Source organism: Dasypus novemcinctus, chromosome 7 (assembly GCF_030445035.2).
Source record: "Dasypus novemcinctus isolate mDasNov1 chromosome 7, mDasNov1.1.hap2, whole genome shotgun sequence".
Classification (NCBI taxonomy): domain Eukaryota; kingdom Metazoa; phylum Chordata; class Mammalia; order Cingulata; family Dasypodidae; genus Dasypus; species Dasypus novemcinctus.
In genome coordinates this window covers 68,911,022-68,928,696 of record NC_080679.1, presented here as the reverse complement: position 1 = coordinate 68,928,696, position 17,675 = coordinate 68,911,022, and the positions used below count along the sequence as shown (strand labels likewise).

Here is a 17,675-nt window from a genome sequence, read left to right as displayed (position 1 = left end):
CTGAAAGTAGGAAAATATCTTTCCTCTGGACAATCCACTAGAACTGCTTAGTACATTGCAGAAAGGAAAATAAGAGCTCCAGGGAATAGACATTACCAACCCTAGAAATGCTCATAAAATTTGTGTTGCCTCAATTTTTCCCATTAGTTTAAATTACTAGGGCTTGAGATAACTTTTTTTTTGGCATACCTTTTCTAACAAATTAATTATCTAAATTACTCTAATATATTCACTATTTATATAACAGTTGTGCCAGTCTTTCTTTTAAAAGCAGTATGCACTTCCATACATGATCACATTTCTCCTTCAAATTTCCTTATTAGGTAAAATGATGGTAACTGCTATTCTCATAATTTAAAAAATAAAGACCCTGAGACCAGAGAGGCTAACTGGTTTGCCCAAATCACAGTGGATTCAGCACTGAATCCTACACTCTCCCAATACCCCTTAGTGAGCTTTCTTCTTTGTAATTAGATAAATTGGAGTTCCCTGTGCAGAGGAGGAGGCCTGAAACAAACATTAATTATTATTGGCTTATTGAACTACTGATGTATTCTAGCCTTCAAAAATCTCATATTAAAACTAACTTTGATCCTATAATATTCTGCCACAGGTTAAGGTTGTGCCTACCTGACGGCATAATAACTGGTTGAAGTATTGATCTTCCCATTTGCAAGACGGAATTCACATTTTGCGATTTTTGTCTCTTGTCAGCCATTCTGGAACATACCTCAGAATCTTGATAAATTTTTTTTTCTTTTGTCAATAACATTGGGATTGTTCCATTTGTAAGTTGCTGCTACTAGTTAAAACTTCTTGGGGGTTGATGGTAGTGGGTGAGCTGGCGTGGGGGGGAGGGTAGGGGAAATGGGCATTGAGAGGGTTCTGGCTAGAGGCTTCCCATAAGCCTTTCCATTCAAGACCTCATGTTCTTACCCCCAAATATAGAGGGGAAGAATGGTACTGTGATCCCATGCTATCTTACTGTAAGACCCATTATAGATATAAAGCTTTGGTTTGTCCTAGCCCCTCAGTTTACAGATAGAAACTGGAAACCCAGAGGACTTACATGGTTAGTTCATAGCCTGAAGAGTGGCAAAAAGGACAACAGCATGTTTATAATCTAGAAACTTAAGCACCTTCCAAGGAGGACAGATCCTGCTAAATGGAAACCCTTTTCCAGCTGAGCTCCTTAATAGAGATAGGCATGCAAATTTGAACATAGGTGCTGAGGAGAGTTGAACTGCTCCACCTAGGAGAGCATTCTCCCTGGAGTTGTAGGCCGTGAACAGAGTAAAAGTGGGGGGAGAGTAGAGGTAGCCTGAGAGACCCAGAATGAACTTCCCCATCACTCACAATTCATCAGTGAACCTAAAAATGGGCTGGGCATGAATTATTAGTGGGATCTGGGGAAGAGTTAACTTCAGCAAAGTTATTTGGCAGCTGTATCTGAAGGAGCTGGGACACAGGGGACCATGAGACAGTACTCTAGGAATGGGTGGGAGTAGGAAATGTTGGATTTACACAGTTCATGGAATTGGAGATTGAAGAGTTTACTGTTTTTTGAGTTGTTAGCTGAATTTCTCTGGTTAGTGGTATAACTATAACTAAACATTAGGTCTTTTGTTTCCTGGCTCAATGCTCTTTCACCAGTAATGTTTTTCAATATACAAAGGACTTCTTGGTGACCAGAGATTTCTACCTTGAAAGACATCCCAGAGCTAGGAGACATCTTAAGAGGAGAATAAGTTCTGGATTCTAAAGGCCACCTTCCCCAGTATTATTTCTTTCTTCAACCTCTCAGTCTGAAACCCAATTACTTTTTCCAATTACTTTGTCTAATCAGAAAACTACTGTATCTCTTTATCTATCTATCTATCTATCTATCTATCTATCTATCTATCTATCTGTCTGTCTGTCTGTCTGTCTGTCTGTCTGTCTACCAAAGAATCAGAAGTAGATGAGATCTGTATCTAAATCTAGAAAGTAAATGTAAATTCCAGCCTAAACGTTCAATGAAGCCAGGAATATTAAAGCACTGAAAACATAAAGTATCCCAGTAACTGCAGTCTTTTGAATGCTCATCAAACCTCTTTGATTTTAGTGAAGACATCCTTGTGCCTATGAGAGTTATTACGGGGCCCACTGCATCACAGGATTCCTTGCTCAGAAGGGGAGCCCACTTGGGGTTCAATGCTCTACTGTGTCTGTTTCAAAATCCTTAACACTTCTATCTTTGCACGTGTGTTTTGTAAGTGAAGTCAAATGGGCCTCAGCTAATATGGTCCTGCCTGGAACACCCCCTCTGCCTCCCATGTATAGGGTCTCTCGGCCATCCTGTATGCACCCTCCCACTCCAAGCCCGCCCCGTGACCACAACCCGCTCTTCTCAGAGGAGATCTGGCTGTGGCGTTCAGGGTTGGGAGTGAGCCCATGTGCCCTGTGCACATAATCATGGAGCAAGGTCCTGGGCACCTGTAAGGAGTGAGCATTGGCACTGCTCTGCCAGTATCCCTGTGCCTGAAGGAGCTAGACATTAAATAGCAAATAAAGGAAGCAGACTTGGCCCAGTGGATAGGGCATCAGTCTACCACATGGGAGGTCCGCGGTTCAAACCCCGGGCCTTCTTGACCTGTTTGGAGCTGGCCCATGTGCAGTGCTGATGTGCACAAGGAGTGCTCTGCCACGCAGGGGTGTCCCCCGCGTAGGGGAGCCCCACACGCAAGGAGTGCGCCCCATAAGGAGAGCCAACCAGTGTGAAAGAAAGTGCAGCCTGCCCAGGAATGGTGCCGCACACACGGAGAGCTGACACAAGATGACGCAACAAAAAAGAGACACAGATTCCCAGTGCCACTATAAGGATAGAAGCCGTCACAGAACACACAGCGAATGGACACAATGAGCAGACAACTTGGGGGACAAGGGGTAGGGGAGAGGAATAAATAAATCTTAAAAAAAAAAAAAAGAGGAATATTAAAAAAATAAAATAAAATAAGTAGCAAATGAAAAACACCATAGCAGATCAAGAGAGGGATAGCTTTACCCTCCTTTTTGAACAAGGGGCGTCATGTTTTCATTTTGCGCTGGACCCCACAAGTTATGTGGCTGGCCGTGATTACATATCTTATCTGCCAGTCTTAAACCAATATTATTTTCAGATTCTTAACTAAATCACTACAACATATATGAACTAATAAGCCTGATTTTACTAAAAAACATTTGGTATCATGCATTCTTAATACTAAACACAAAATGAGACATTTCAGATAGTTCAACAGGGATCCAAAAAGCCTCTAAATTATTCTTGCCAGCAGGTATCGTTAACGATGGGAAGTTTGGATCTGTTGTTATAACTTAACAGAATAATGCATGAAATGGAAAAATGATGGATTTTTTTTTTTTTTTTACTAAGGCAGTCAGGGGGAAAAAAGTTCTTATTTCTCCATAGTGAAAATATTATCACTCCATATTTTCTATCACGTTAGGGAAAATTTAAAAATATATACTGTTACTTCTTTCCCATGCTGGCGTTTGCTCATAAATAACTGTAGTGCCGTTCCATTATCTATCTGGCACCATATTAAAATGGCCATGAAGCCAGTGACACAAGAAGGAAGCCTGAGAAAATATAAGAAATAGCTTCTCATTTCTCTTTAATTTTGTATCTGTCTCATCTTAATACCTTACCTTGAGTTTGGCCAAAAGAAGTTCATGATCCTCAAGAAGTTTTTTGGTTTCATCTTGACTGCTTCCAATTTCTAAAAGATTGGGCTGTGATTCAGCCAACTGAAGTTGTACCCATTTGCCACACTAAAAATAAAAATGAAATAAAATGCACTTTTTATTCCCTTTCTTCCTTCCTCTTTAATCTTCTCCTTTTAAAAACAAAATTACACTTATACTGTGAACACTTCATTCTTTAAATAGAGATGGACCTTTCTTAAATTGAAACATAAAAGATCTAATATAAATACCCTTTTAAAATTCTTAGGGCAAATTCTTCTTTTTTTGGCATATTATATTTAAATTAAAATTTTTCAAACAAGTAGCATGTGCAATAGATTACATATTATTTAATATTACAAAATTACAGAGTAATTCACACATTTGTATATTCTCTCATGTGCAAAACTGAACTCGATAAAAATAGTGAGATTTCATTTAAGGACATGGGATGCAAATTGCATCATTTGGGAAAGTTTAAGTAAGTATAATTTAGACTGATCAGTGTCTTTGCATTTGGTCTTGCTGGTTAAACCAGAAAAAATAAAAAATAAACATCAGATGAAGCAATTGATTTTTATCTTATTTCAAAGATAAAACATAACATTTTCCAACTTTGGTTGTTGACTATTCAATAAAGTATACAAAAATGTCAGTAAAATTAGATGCATATGACAACTGCCATTTGAATGCAGTTAACGTGTTTTCCACACTCAGGACTCTTTAATGCTCCAAGACATAATTCATGTTACATTTCCTGAGAAATTGCTTTTCTAAAAGGCAACAACTGATTAAGCAAGAGGAACCACTAACAGGCACATGCACATGGATAACTGAATTACTAATGAGAAATAAGAAAATTGTGTTTCTATTCTAGAATATAATTAGTGCCTGAGACAAGAAACTAGAGGCCCATATAGATCAGTTACTGACACTGCTATTCCTTTAAGTTGGATTTTCCACTTTGAGCGGCTTAGAGTTTATTTTCTTTGGAGATGGCAATGAGGTAAGGGAGTTGGGATTTGGGGCGGGGGGCAGTCCTAAAAACAGAATTCAGGTGAAATAAAGTAGTTTCCAGTATAATTTTTGTTTTCTTACTTTTAATTGGTTTCTTATGCTTTTACAATTTATTCCCTGAGCACTCTTCCTCACTCTGCTCTAAGAATGTTTTATACTTCAGGAAAAGAAACATTAACTGCTTTCAACAATGTATTTGCCTCTTATCCCACACTGCTGAAATTTGCAGTTACTCATTAAATCACAAGCAAATTATCAATTTTTGCTACTTCTGCTTCGGACTTCCTTTCGTCCACCTCATTGCCTTTGAAAAGATTAGAGAGCAGGGTCCTGTTTACGTGGGGGCCAAGTCTCCAAAGCACTGGAGCATCGGCCTTGGTAGGAACTCTTTGCATTCTATGCATCTAGATTGAATCATTTTACTCAATTTCAAGTGCTGTTTTCAGCTATGAATTTTCACATTACCATAAAATTTGAAGCAACTATGTTAAATTAAATAGGCCTTGTTGTCCATGCTCTAAACAAAGGTCAGAAAGACCATTGAATTAAGGCTGGTGGGGCTCTGGAAGTAAATGGCTAGTAAATACCAGCTTGTTTGTAGGGATTCTGTTCAGTAAACACTGAATTCTTTGGGTGGTGAAATGTCTAAACAATTGTCTAAAAACTCCTGATGCTTCAGAAGTTTTTGCAGGGTGTTTTCACAGGGAATAAAATCACGGAAGCCTTCTTTAACCTAAAGATGTGTGGTCATCTTTGCAAGTGAGCAAATTACTTGATAGAAAATGTACTACGACCTTAAACCTCAAGCAGCTTCAACTTCCTGCTGTTAAGAGCGAATCTGACACATGCCCTTTGTACCTTGGCTGGCAGGGTCTCTGTTCTCCCAACAATGTGACAAGGATTTCGTAGTGCTTTAACCAAATCAAAACTAGTGCTGTGGGATGGTGCATGTCAGACCTCTTACTAGGTGTTCCCTGCTCTCCATCATGTTGAAAACAGCGCCACCCCCCATCTGCCAGTATCTTCCTCCTCCTTCTTCTATCTCACCCACCCTTCAAAAATCATAAGCATTTCACAGGTCCACCTGACTTCTCATTTGGCAATCATGAACATTTTACCTACAAATGACTCGTCTTTTAAAAAAATGAATTGAAAGTATATGGTGGAGAAAGTATATGCTGTAGATGTTTTTGACTAAAAGGAAAGAGAAACTAGTAAATGGCTAAAGCTTAGTAGAGGCTACTCTCAGCGGCTGGTTTAAAGATAAAAACGTTGTCTTCTACATGCTGTGTACTGCCGATTGCCTGGACTGTTCTTTAGGGTTATTGACACACAGCAAGAAGCCCAGAGCCACACAGAAAAAAGAAAGTAGTTACTTACCTTTATGACAGCTATAACGATTTTGGAGTTCCCAGCCTGAACAGCTACTGAACTGACTGTTGTTGTAGAAAACGCCATACCAGGACTTCCTTGGCTGGACATAATACTTTAGAAGCAGAGTTTCTAGTGGTCAGTTTATACTTTGGGCACCCTCTTCATACAGATGTGTGTCTGCTGGTCATTTCAGAGGGCAACCATCAGGGTTACTTGGATTCATTCAGGGAAAGAGCTCAGCTTGCACTGATTACTCTGCCAAAAGGAAAGAACAGGAGGTTAAAAATAGACAACCCCATTGAGTTTATCATAAGAGAGAGAGGAGAGCACAGGAGAGAATCGACACACCCCTAGTATGGTAACATTAAGCTGCCTGTTATTTTTGCTATTATCTTAAATGTGGAAGACAGTTTTGAGCTCTGCCTATCATCTGATGCTTGATAGGAAATGGAAAAAAAAAAATTCATTCTAAACACCCGAATTAGTTTTTCCATTGAATCTATAGTTGTAAGTTTGGACTTAAAACACTGGTCTGGAAATCAATTTTTTCAAGTTTTTTGAAGTCTACCTAATGCAGGCAAAGAAAATGACCAAAACGTACTTTTTAAAAAGTCTTGGTATTTGTTTTAGGGTTAAGTGGGGGGAAAAAATTGCTTAAAACACATGTTTAGAATAATTTGCTTCTCTAAAACTTACTGCCTTTGCCAAATGAAATTTATACAGAATGGTCACATTTCCTCAGAGCCCCAATTTTCTTAGAGGCATTTAAAAAAATTTTTTAAAACTTCAACCAATATTCATAATAGATATCTATCATTTTAGGATTTCTTTGTTACCAGGTGCCCAACTGAACAGTGCTTTCAAATTCAGTATCACAACTATTAATAAGCAATACACTTTGTAGTTACCTACAAATTAATTGAAGCATAAATTTTTTTTCAATTAAAAGTTAATATTGAACTTGTACTTTGGATTTTCCCCCCCCTGAGTAGGAAAATTATAGCCAGTTTGAATTAGAGCCCAAGAACTGCAGATTAATCCTATTGCTAGAAACTCAGTGTGTGTCAAAAGTTGTCTGCGGTATTAAAGAGCAGCTGTTGGATTCCCTGTCAAAGAACAGCTGAAAATAACACTGAAGTTTAGGTCACAGGTCAGATGCAAACATGTTGAAGACACTGACTCCAAAGCTGCTGGAGCCATCAGAAATCTCTGGAACAAAGCCAAAATGGAGGCTATAGCAATAAACAGAGTTAAATGAATCTACTTGCTGTTAAGCCCCTTAGCTCAATTTAAAAGTTCAGGACTGATGTTTAGGAGACTGAGTTAGCACCATTGCATTGTTTTGCTAAGGTTCACAAAAATACTCTTGAGTCAAAGGCGAAAAGTGTTTTTATATTTTCTTTGCTGTTCAGCAGCTATTGCTGTTTCCCAGAGCATGTCATGGTTGTTCTGCAATTGTGTAGCCATGACCCAAGTCCTCCACTCTCAGCATCTGCCTGTGGCTTCCAGCGAGATGGAAGCTATACCTGAATCCCAGTTCCTGTGCTCATGAACTTCATCCACACCATCAAGTGAGCAGTTGGAGCAAGTTCAGGAGAGCAGATCCCAAGGAATGCCACAATTCATAAAAGATTATAAAACACTTTATTTAATGCTAGGGATGGAGAGTTTGCAGAAGGCAGACCCAACCAAGCATGGTGAAAGCAGGCTCCTTCTGCTTAAGCAAATAGCTGGTCTATTAAAAGACCAAACAAACCAAAACAAACTGATTACAACCAGTGTTTAGCTAATTGTCCCCAAGAAAAAGCAAGAGTTGACAACTCTGTCACAGACTATCCTAAACTAAAATGTCCAGAGTTGCATTGCTTAAGTCATTGTGTAGTTTGCCAACCAGAACAGCAAACAATGACCTGCTCCCAAAACACACAGTACAGTTTACCCAAAGTTAATCCTATTGCTAGAAACTCAGTATGTGCCACAAGTTGCATAAGGGCACTCAGGAAGGAAACATATTTTGGCAGGAGGTTACAAAGACCTTGAGCTAAGAAATGAGTGTCTATGCCCACAAAGCCGCACTTAAGGTGGAAGATTGTGTAAGGGGAGAAGAGTGCAGAATGGAATGTCTGGAATTGGAGGGCAGGCCGAAGGGGAAAGGAGATGAGAAATGGGAAGAGAGAGCATGACTGAAAGTGTGATTAATTGCAAGGTTTAAAGGCAAAGGGAATTAGAAATATTTAAGACTTTGTTAAAAGATTAGTCCAGCTATTTGGCAACAAAGCTAGTATCTTTTCTTTTGGTAAATGACCTTTCCTTTTATTAATTAGTTGGAGCAGACCAAAGTATTGAATAAAGAAAATGTTTTCTACATTGGTGTAAATGAGCAATAATGCAAACTGCAACATGAATTTAAGTGGTTTCTAAATTTTGAATTCAAATTCATGGTTTAAAATATTCAAAAGACTTGAATCATTTTTTCTCCTTTTCTCTCTGCTTCCTCTTTCCTTTGTTGAAAGGAGAGTTTTTCCTCCTTGACACTTTATTTTCAAAGATAAATTGTAAGTTTACAGAACAAGCATGCATGAAAAATAAGATTCCCATATACAACCTTGCATTGGTGTGGTACACTTGTTACAGTTAATTAAAGCACATTTTTATAATTGTACTATAAACTACAGTCCATGGTTTAACTTAGGGCTCACTATTTGTTCTGTACAGTTCCATAGAATTTTTTTTTAAATTTTATTCTAGTAACATATATGCAACCAAAAATTTCTCCTTTTAATCACATTCAAATATATGATTCAGTGCTATTACTACATTCACAACATTGTGCTTCCATTACCACCATCCATTAGAAAACATCTCCATCGTCCCAGATAGAAACTCTGTAAATATTAAGCCTTAGCTTCCTATTTCCTACTCCCACCCTGTCCCCTGGTAATCTAAATCCTAGATTCTGACTTTATGAGTTTGCCAATTCTAATTATTTCATATCAGAGAGATCATACCATATTTGCTTTTTTGTGTGTACCTAATGTCATTCAACATGATGTCTTCAAATTCCATCCATGTTATCACAGGTATCAGAATATCATTGCTTTCTCCAACTAATAATATTTCATTGTATTTTGTTTATCCATTCATCAGTTGATGGACACTTGGGTTGCTTCCAAATTTTGGTAATTATAATAATGCCACTATGAACATTAGTATGTAAATACCTGTTTGAGTCCATGCTTCCAGTTCTTTGGTGTATATACCGCTAAGTGGGATTGCTGGGCCATATGGCAATTCTAAAAGTAACTTTCTGAGGATCCACCAAACTATTCCACAGCAGCCACACCATTTTACACTGCCACCAGCAATGAATGAGTATTTCTATTTCTCCACAACCTCTCTGATACTCGCAATTTTTTTTTGTTTTGTTTTTAATAGTAGTTTTCTAGTGAGTATGAAATGACCTCTCATTGTGGGTTTTGATTTGCATTTCCCTAAGTGTTAATGATGTTGAGCATCTTATCATGTGCTTCTGGCCATTTGTATAATCATTCTTTGGAGAAATGTCTATTCAAGATTTTGACTATTTCAAAATTTGTTGTTGTTTTTTTTTCTTTTCATTGTAGAGTTGAAGGATTTCTCCATATATTCTGAATATTAAACCCTTAACAGATATGTGGTTTCCAAAAATTTTCTTTGTGTAGATTGTTGTTTTACTTTCATGATAAAGTACTTTGATGGCCACAAGATATTAATTTTGATGACACCACATTTATCCATATTTTTCTTTTGTTGCTCAAGTTTTGGGTGTAAAGTCCAAGAAACCATTGCCTAAAACAAGGTCCTGAATATGCTTCCCTGAACTTTCTTGGAGGGATTTGATACTTCTGGCTCTTATATGTAGATCTTTGATCTGTTTTGAGTTGATTTCTATACTAAGTGTGATGTAGGGGGGTCTCCTTTTTTTTTTTTTTTCCCAAATTGAGATCCAGTGCTCCCAGCACCATTTGTTGAAGAGACTATTCTTTCTCAAATGAGTGGTCCCTGCTTCTTTGTCAAAATCAGTTGGCCATAAATATGAAGGTTGATTTCTATTAGTCTGTATGTCTGTCCTTGTACCATTATCACACTATTGATTACTGTGGCTTTGTAATAACTTTTAAATCAGAAGTATGATTCCCCAAACTTTGTTCTTCTTTAAGATGGCTTTGGTTATTCAGGGCTCTTACCCTTCCATACATATTTGATGATTGGCTTTTCTATCTGCAAAGCAGATTGTTGGAACTTTCATTGGGATTCCTTTGAATCTGTAAATTGCTTTGGGTACAACTGACATCTTAGTATTAAGTCTTCCAATCCATAAACATGGAATGTCCTTTCATCTATTTAGGTCTTCTTTGATTTCTTTTAGCAATGTTTTGTAGCTTTCTGTGTTCAAGACCTTTACAACCTTTTTCTAAAAGTGTTCCTAGATATTTGAAAACTTAGTTATTATTTTAAAAATATTCCTAGATATTTGATTAACTTAGTTGTTATTGTAAATGGACTTCTTCCCCCTGAATTCTTCTTCTGATTGTTCATTACTAGTATATAGAAACACTGCTGATTTTTGTGTGTTGATCTTGTATCTTGCCACTTAGCTAAATTCATTTACTAGTTGTAGAATCTTAGTATGGATTTCTCAGGAATATCTATATATAGGACCATGTAATCTGTAAATAGGGAAAGTTTTACTTATTACTTTCCTTTGAAAGTCTTTTATTTCTTTTTCTTGCCTACTTTCTCTCGCTAGAATTTCCAATACAATGTTAAATAACAGTGGTGACAGTGGGCATCCTTGTCTTGTTTCTGATCTTTCACCATTAAGTAAGATGTAAGCTATAGGCTTTCCATATAGGCTCTTTATCATATTGAGGATGCTCCCTTCCATTCCTAGTTTTCTAAGTGTTATTATCAAGAAAGCGTACTGGATTTTTTCAAATGTCTTTTTCTGTGCCAGTTGAGAGGATCATGTGGGTTTTTTCCCCTTCATTCTGTTACTATGATGTATGGCATTAACTGCTTTGCTTATTTTCAACCACTCTGACATACTTGGGATAAATCCTACTTGATCATGGGGCATAATTCTTTTAATGTGCATTTGGATTCAGTTTGCTAGTATATTGTTGAGGATTTTTGCCTCTATAGTCATAAGAGATTTTGGTCTGTAAGTTTTCTTTCTTGTATTATCTTTATCTGGCTTTGCTATGGGGATAATGTTTATCTCATAGAACAAATTAGAGAGTACTCCCTCCTCTTCAATTTTTTGGAAGAATTTGAGCAAGATCGGTATTAATTCTCCTTGGAATGTTTGGTAAAATTCCCCTGTGAAGCCATCTGGTCCTTGGATTTACTTTGTTGGGGGGGAGGGGGGGATTTGATGACTAACTGAATCTCTTTACTAGCTATTGGTTTGTTGAGATCCTCTGTTTCTTCTTGTGTCAGTATAAGTATTCTTTGTTTTTTTAGGAATTTGTCTATCTCATCTAGGTTATCTAATTTTTTGGCAAATATTTTTTCATGGTATTCTCTACAGTCCTTTATATTACAGTGGGGTCAGTAGTAATGTCTTTTCACTTCTGATTTTAATTGTATCTTCTCTCTGTTTTTCTTCATCAGTCTAGTTCAAGGTTTGTCAATTTTATTGATCTTTTCAAAGAACAAACTTTTGGTTATGTTGATTCTATTTATTTTTACTTTTTTACAGATTTATTTTTATTTATTTCTCTCCCCTTTCCCTCCTCCCCCATCTCAGTTATCTGTTCTCTGTGTCTATTCGCTGTGCGTTCTTCTGTGTCCGCTTCTATTCTTGTCAACGGCACCGGGAATCCGTGTCTCTTTTTGTTGCGTCATCTTGCTGCGTCAGCTCTCTGTGTGTGCGGTGCCATTCCTGGGGAGGCTGAACTTTCTTTGCACTGGGTGGCTCTCCTTATGGGATGCACCCCTTCCTTTGGGCTCCCCTGCTTGGGGGACACCCCTGTGTGGCATGGCACTCCTTGCACGCATCAGCACTGTGCATGGGCCAGCTGCACACGGGTCAAGGGGGCCCTGGGTTTGAACCTTCCCATGTGGTAGGTGGACGCTCTAGCCATTGAGCCAAGTCTGCTTCCCAATTCTATTTATTTTTTATTATTATTCTCTATGTCAGTTATCTCTGCTTTAATTTTTATTTCCATCCTCTTACTCACTTTAAGTTTAGTTTGTTTTTCTTTTTCTAGTTCTTCCAGTTTTATTAATGTAAGCATTTAGAGCTGTATATTTCCTTCTAAGCACTGCCTTCAGTGCATCCGATAAAGTTTGGTATGTTGTATTTTCATTTTCATTTGCCTCAAGATATTTCCTAATTTCCCTTGTGATTTCCTTTTTAACCCATTGGTAGTTAAAGAGTGCATTGTTTAATTTCCATATATTTGTGAGTTTTTCTTTTCTCCCTCTGGTTTTGATTTATAGCTTCATTCCATTGTGATCAGAAAATATACTCTGTGTGATTTCAATATTTTTGAATCTATTGAGACTTGGTTTTTTCATATTTATAAATTGGTTTATATTTACATTTTATATAAATGGGATCATGTAATATGTTACACAAGATATTTAGTTCATAATAATGCAATCATACAATATTTTGTGTCTGGCTTGCTTCACTCAACATAATGTCCTCCAGGTTCATCCATGTTGTCATATGTTTTACAGCTTCATTTCTTCTTACAGTTGGATAATATTCTTCTTACAGTTGGATAATATTGCACCCAGTTTGTTTATCCATTCTTCAGTTAATGGACTCCTGGGTTGCTTCCAACTTTTGGCAATCATAAATAAAGCCACTATGAACATGAGTGTGCAGATATCTGTTCATGTCTCTGCTCTCAGTTCTTCTGGATATATGTCCAGTAGTGATATTGCAAGGTCTCAAGGCAAATCTATATTCAACTTCTTTAGGGACTTCCAAATAATCCTCCACAGTGGCTATACCATTCTGCCTTCCCACCAATGAATAAGTGTTCCTATCTCTCTACATTCTTTCCAACACTTGTAGTTCTCTGTCTTTTTAATAGTGGCCATGCTGATAGGTGTGAAATATCTCATTGTAGTTTTGATTTGCATTTCCCTAACCATGAGTGATGGTGAAAATTTTTTCATTTGTTTTTTGCCATTTGTATTTCTCATTTGGACAAATGTCTATTCAAGTCTTTTGTCCATTTTTAATTGGGTCATTTGTCTTTTTATTGTTGAGTTATAACATCTCTTTATATATCATGGATATTAAATGCTTATTGGACAAGTGATTTCCAAATATTTTCTCTCATTGAGTTGACTGCCTTTTCACCCTTTTGACAAAATCCTGTGAAGTGCAAAAGTGTCTGATTTTGAGGTGGCCCCATTTATCCTTTTTTTCTTTTGTTGTGCGTGTTTTGGGTGTAAGGTCCAAGAAACCATCACCTACCACAAAGTCTTTAAGATGTTTCCCAATGTTTTCTTCTAGTAGTTTTATGGTCCTGGCTTTTATGTTTAGGTCCTTGGTCCATTTCGAGTTGATTCTTGTATAGGGAGTGAGATAGGGGTCCTTTTTCATTCTTTTGGTCATAGATATCCAGTTCTCCCAGCACAATTGTTAGACAGTTTTGTCTTGGTAGTTTGGACTTGGTAGGTTTGTCAAAAACCACTTGACTGTAGAGGTGAGGGTTTATTTCTGAACTTTCATTTCTATTCCACTGATTGATGTGTCTATCTTTATGCCAGTACCATGCTGGTTTGATCACTGTAGTTTTGTACTATGTTTCAAGGTCAGGCAATGAAATATCTCCCATGTTGCTCTTTTTTTTAGAATGCTTTTGGCTATTTGGGTCCACTTTTCCTTCCAAATAAATTTGATAATTGCCTTTTCTATTTCTGTAAAGTAGGCTGTTGGGATTTTGATTGGTTTGCATTGTATTTATAAATCAGTTTGGGTAGGATTGACATCTTCACAATATTTTGTCTTCCAACTCATGAACACAGAATGTCTTTCCATTTGTTTAGGTCTTCATGGATTTCTCATAGCATTGTTTTGTAGTTTTCTGCATATAGGTCGTATACTTCTAGGTATTTGATTCTTTTTGCTGCAATTGTAAATTGAATTTTTTCTGTGATTTCCCCCTCAGAATTGTTCATTACTAATGTACAAAAACATTAGTAATTTTTGTGTGTTGATCTTGAACCCTGCCACTTTGCTGAACTCATATATTAGCTCAATTAGTTGTGTTTTAGATATTTTAGAATTTTCTAGATAAAAGATCATGTCATCTGCAAATAGTGAGATTTTTCCTTCTCTTTTCCTATTTGGATGTTTTTAATTTTTTTTCTTATCTAATTGCTCTAGTAGAATTTCTATTACAATGTTGACTAACAATGCTGACAGTGAGCATCCTTGTCTTGTTCCTGATATTTAAGGGAAAGCTTTCAACCTTTCCCCACTGAGTATGATGTTGGCTGTGGCTTTTTCATGCATGCCTTTTATCATATTGAGGAACTTTCCTTCAATTCCTATCTTTAGAAGTGTTTTTATGAAGTAAGGATGCTGGATTTTGTCAAATGCCTTTTTGGCATTGATTGAGATGATTATGTGTTTTTTTTCCCTTCAATTTGTTAATGTGGTATATTACATTGATTGATTTTCTTATGTTGGACCAGGCTTGCATATTAGGAATAAATCCCACTTGGTCATGATATATGTCTTTTGATATGCTGTTGGATTTGATTTACAAGTATTTTGTTGAGAATTTTTGCCTCTATGTTCATTAGAGATTGGTCTATAATTTTCTTGTAGTGTCTTTACCTGGCTTTCATATTAGCATGATGCTGGCTTCATAAAATGTGTTGGGTAATTTTCCCCCTTCTTCAAATTTTTGTAAGAGTTTAAAACAGGATTTGTGTTAATTCTTTTTGAAATGCTTGGTAGAATTCGCCTGTGAAGCTATCTGGTCCTGGACTTTTCTTTGTTGGGAGATTTCAAATGATGGATTCAATCTCTTTAAATGCGATTGATTTGCTGAGTTCTTGTATTTCTTGTAGCATCAGCATAGGTTGTTTGAGTATTTCTAGGAATTTCTCCATTTCATCTAGCTTGTCTAGTTTGTTGGCATACAGTTTCTCATCGTCTCCTCTTGTGATTCTTTTTATTTCTGTGGGGTCATAACATCCCCTCTTTCTTTCCTGATTGTATTTATTTGCATCTTCTCTCTTTTTTTCTTTGTTAGTCTAGCTAGGAGTTTGTCAATTTTATTGATCTTCTCCAAGAACCAGCTTTTGGTTTTGTTTATTTTCTCTATTGTCTGTATTCAATTTCATTTATTTCTGCTCTTCTCTTTATTATTTCTTTCCTTCTGCTTGATTTGGGATTGGTTTGCTGTTATTTTACTAGTTTTCTAGTTGTTCAGTTAAAACTTTGGGTTTAGCTCTTTCTTCTTTTTTAATATAGGCATTCAGGGCTATAAATTTCCCTCTCAAGACTGCCTTCATTGTATCCCATAAGTTTTTTTTTTTTTTAGCTGCATTTTCTTCTTTTTATAAAGATTTATTTATTTTTAATTTTTTATTTCTTCCTGACCTCCCTCCCCAGTTGTCTGCTTTCTGTGTCCATTTGCTGTGTGTTCTTCTGTGTCCGCTTATATTCTTGCAGTGGCACTGGGAATCTATGTCTCTTTTTGTTGCGTCATCTTGCTGCATCAGCTCTCTGCATGTGTGGCGCCACTCCTGGGCAGGCTGCACTTTTTTCATGCTGGGCGGCTCTCCTTATGGGGCGCACTCCTTGCACGTGGGGCTCCCCTACTTAGGGGACACCCCTGTGGCACAGCAGTCCTTGTGCGCATCAGCACTGCGTGTGGGCCAGCTCATCACATGGGTCAGGAGGCCCTGTGTTCGAACCCTGGACCTCCCATGTGGTAGGCAGACACTCTATCCATTGAGCCAAATCTGCTTTCCCCCATAAGTTTTGATATGTTGTGTTCTCACTTTAATATGTCTCAATACATTTACTGATTTTGCTTGCAATTTCTTCTTTGACCCACTGATTATTTAGGAGTGTGTTGTTTAGCCTCTGCACATTTGCTAATTTATCTCTTTCCTGTCTATTATTGATTTCTGGTTTTATTCCATTATGATCTGAGAAGGTGTTTTGTATAATTTCAATCTTTTTATGTTTATTTTGAGAGCCACATTGTACTCTAACATATGGTCTATCCTGAAGAAAGATCCATGGGTACTTGAGAAGACTGTATAACCTGCTGAGCAGAGATGTGACATTCTGTATATGTCTGTTGGATCTAACTTACCATATTGTTCAAGTCCTTTGTTTCCTTGTTGATCTTCTGTCTAATTTATCTATCTAATGATATGAGTGGTGTGTCGAAGCCTCCAACAATTATTGTAAAGATGTCTATTTCTCCCTTCAGTTTTGCCAGAGTTTGTCTCATTATCTTGGGGCACACTTGTTAGGAGCATAGATATTTATGACTCTTATATCTTCCTGGTGGATTGTCCCTTTTATTAATGTATAATAACCTTTTTTATCTCTTATAACTTTTTTGCATTTAAAGTCGGTTTTGTCCAATATTAGTACAGCTACCCCCTGCTCTTTTTTGGTTATTGTTTGCATGGAGTATCTTTTTCCAAACTTTGACTTTCACGGGTTTGTACCCCTGGGTCTAAGTTGAGCCTCTTGTTAGCTGTATATGGATGGCTCATGTTTTTTAGCCATTCCATCAACCTATATCTTTTGATTGGGAGCTTAATCCATTCACATTCAATGATATTATGGTAAATGCATTATTTACTTCCACCATTTTATTCTTTGGTTTTCATACGTTATTTCACATTTTCTACTATTTACTCTTTTGGTTATCCTTTCTGCTATTTTTTCCTCTATACTCTCCACCAAATCTCTCTCTCCTGTGTTTTTCTTTCAGGCTCTAAGACTTCCTTTAATATTTCCTGTAAAGGTGGATTCTCTTTTACAAAGTCTCTTAGTTTCTGTTTGTTAATATTTTTTACTCACCTTCATATTTGAAGGACAATTTTGCCAGTTGAAGAATTCTTGGCTGGCAGTTTTTCTCTTTCAGTATCCTAATTGTATCATACCACTCTCTTCTCACCTCCATGGTTTTTAATAAGAAATCCACACTAAGGATTACTGGGTGTCCCTTGTATGTGATGGTTTGCTTCTCCCTTGCTGATCTCAGAATTTTCTCTTTATCTTTGACATTTGAAATTCTGAGTAATATGTGTCTTGTAGTAGCAGATATATTCAGATTTATTGTGCTTGGGGTACAGTGCACTTCTTGGACAAGTAAGTTCATTTCTTTTGTGATAATTGGGAAAGTTTCAGCTATAGAATTTCCTCAAATACTCTTTCTGCCCCCTTTCCCTTCTCGTCTCCTTCTGACCTCCCATGAAATGTATGTTGTTGCATGTTGTCATTCAAATCCCTGAGCCTCTGCTCAATTTTTTCCATTCTTTTCTCTTCAATTTCAACTCTTCTGTCTTCAGTA

General features: G+C 37.0%; 1 protein-coding gene across 1 annotated transcript in view; it reads right to left on the bottom strand.

Annotated features, from left to right (window-relative positions):
- The window catches only part of CCDC141 (coiled-coil domain containing 141), a 169,233-nt gene extending 162,753 nt beyond the window's left edge, over positions 1–6,480 (bottom strand). Inside the window, exons 1-2 of the mRNA XM_071216243.1 lie at positions 6,121–6,480; positions 3,688–3,810 (exon numbers count right to left, since the gene is read on the bottom strand). Coding sequence (XP_071072344.1) covers positions 3,688–3,810; positions 6,121–6,222 — 225 coding nt within the window. The 5' untranslated portion in view covers positions 6,223–6,480. The remainder of the gene's footprint in view (positions 1–3,687; positions 3,811–6,120) is intronic.
- Positions 6,481–17,675: the final 11,195 nt, after the last annotated feature.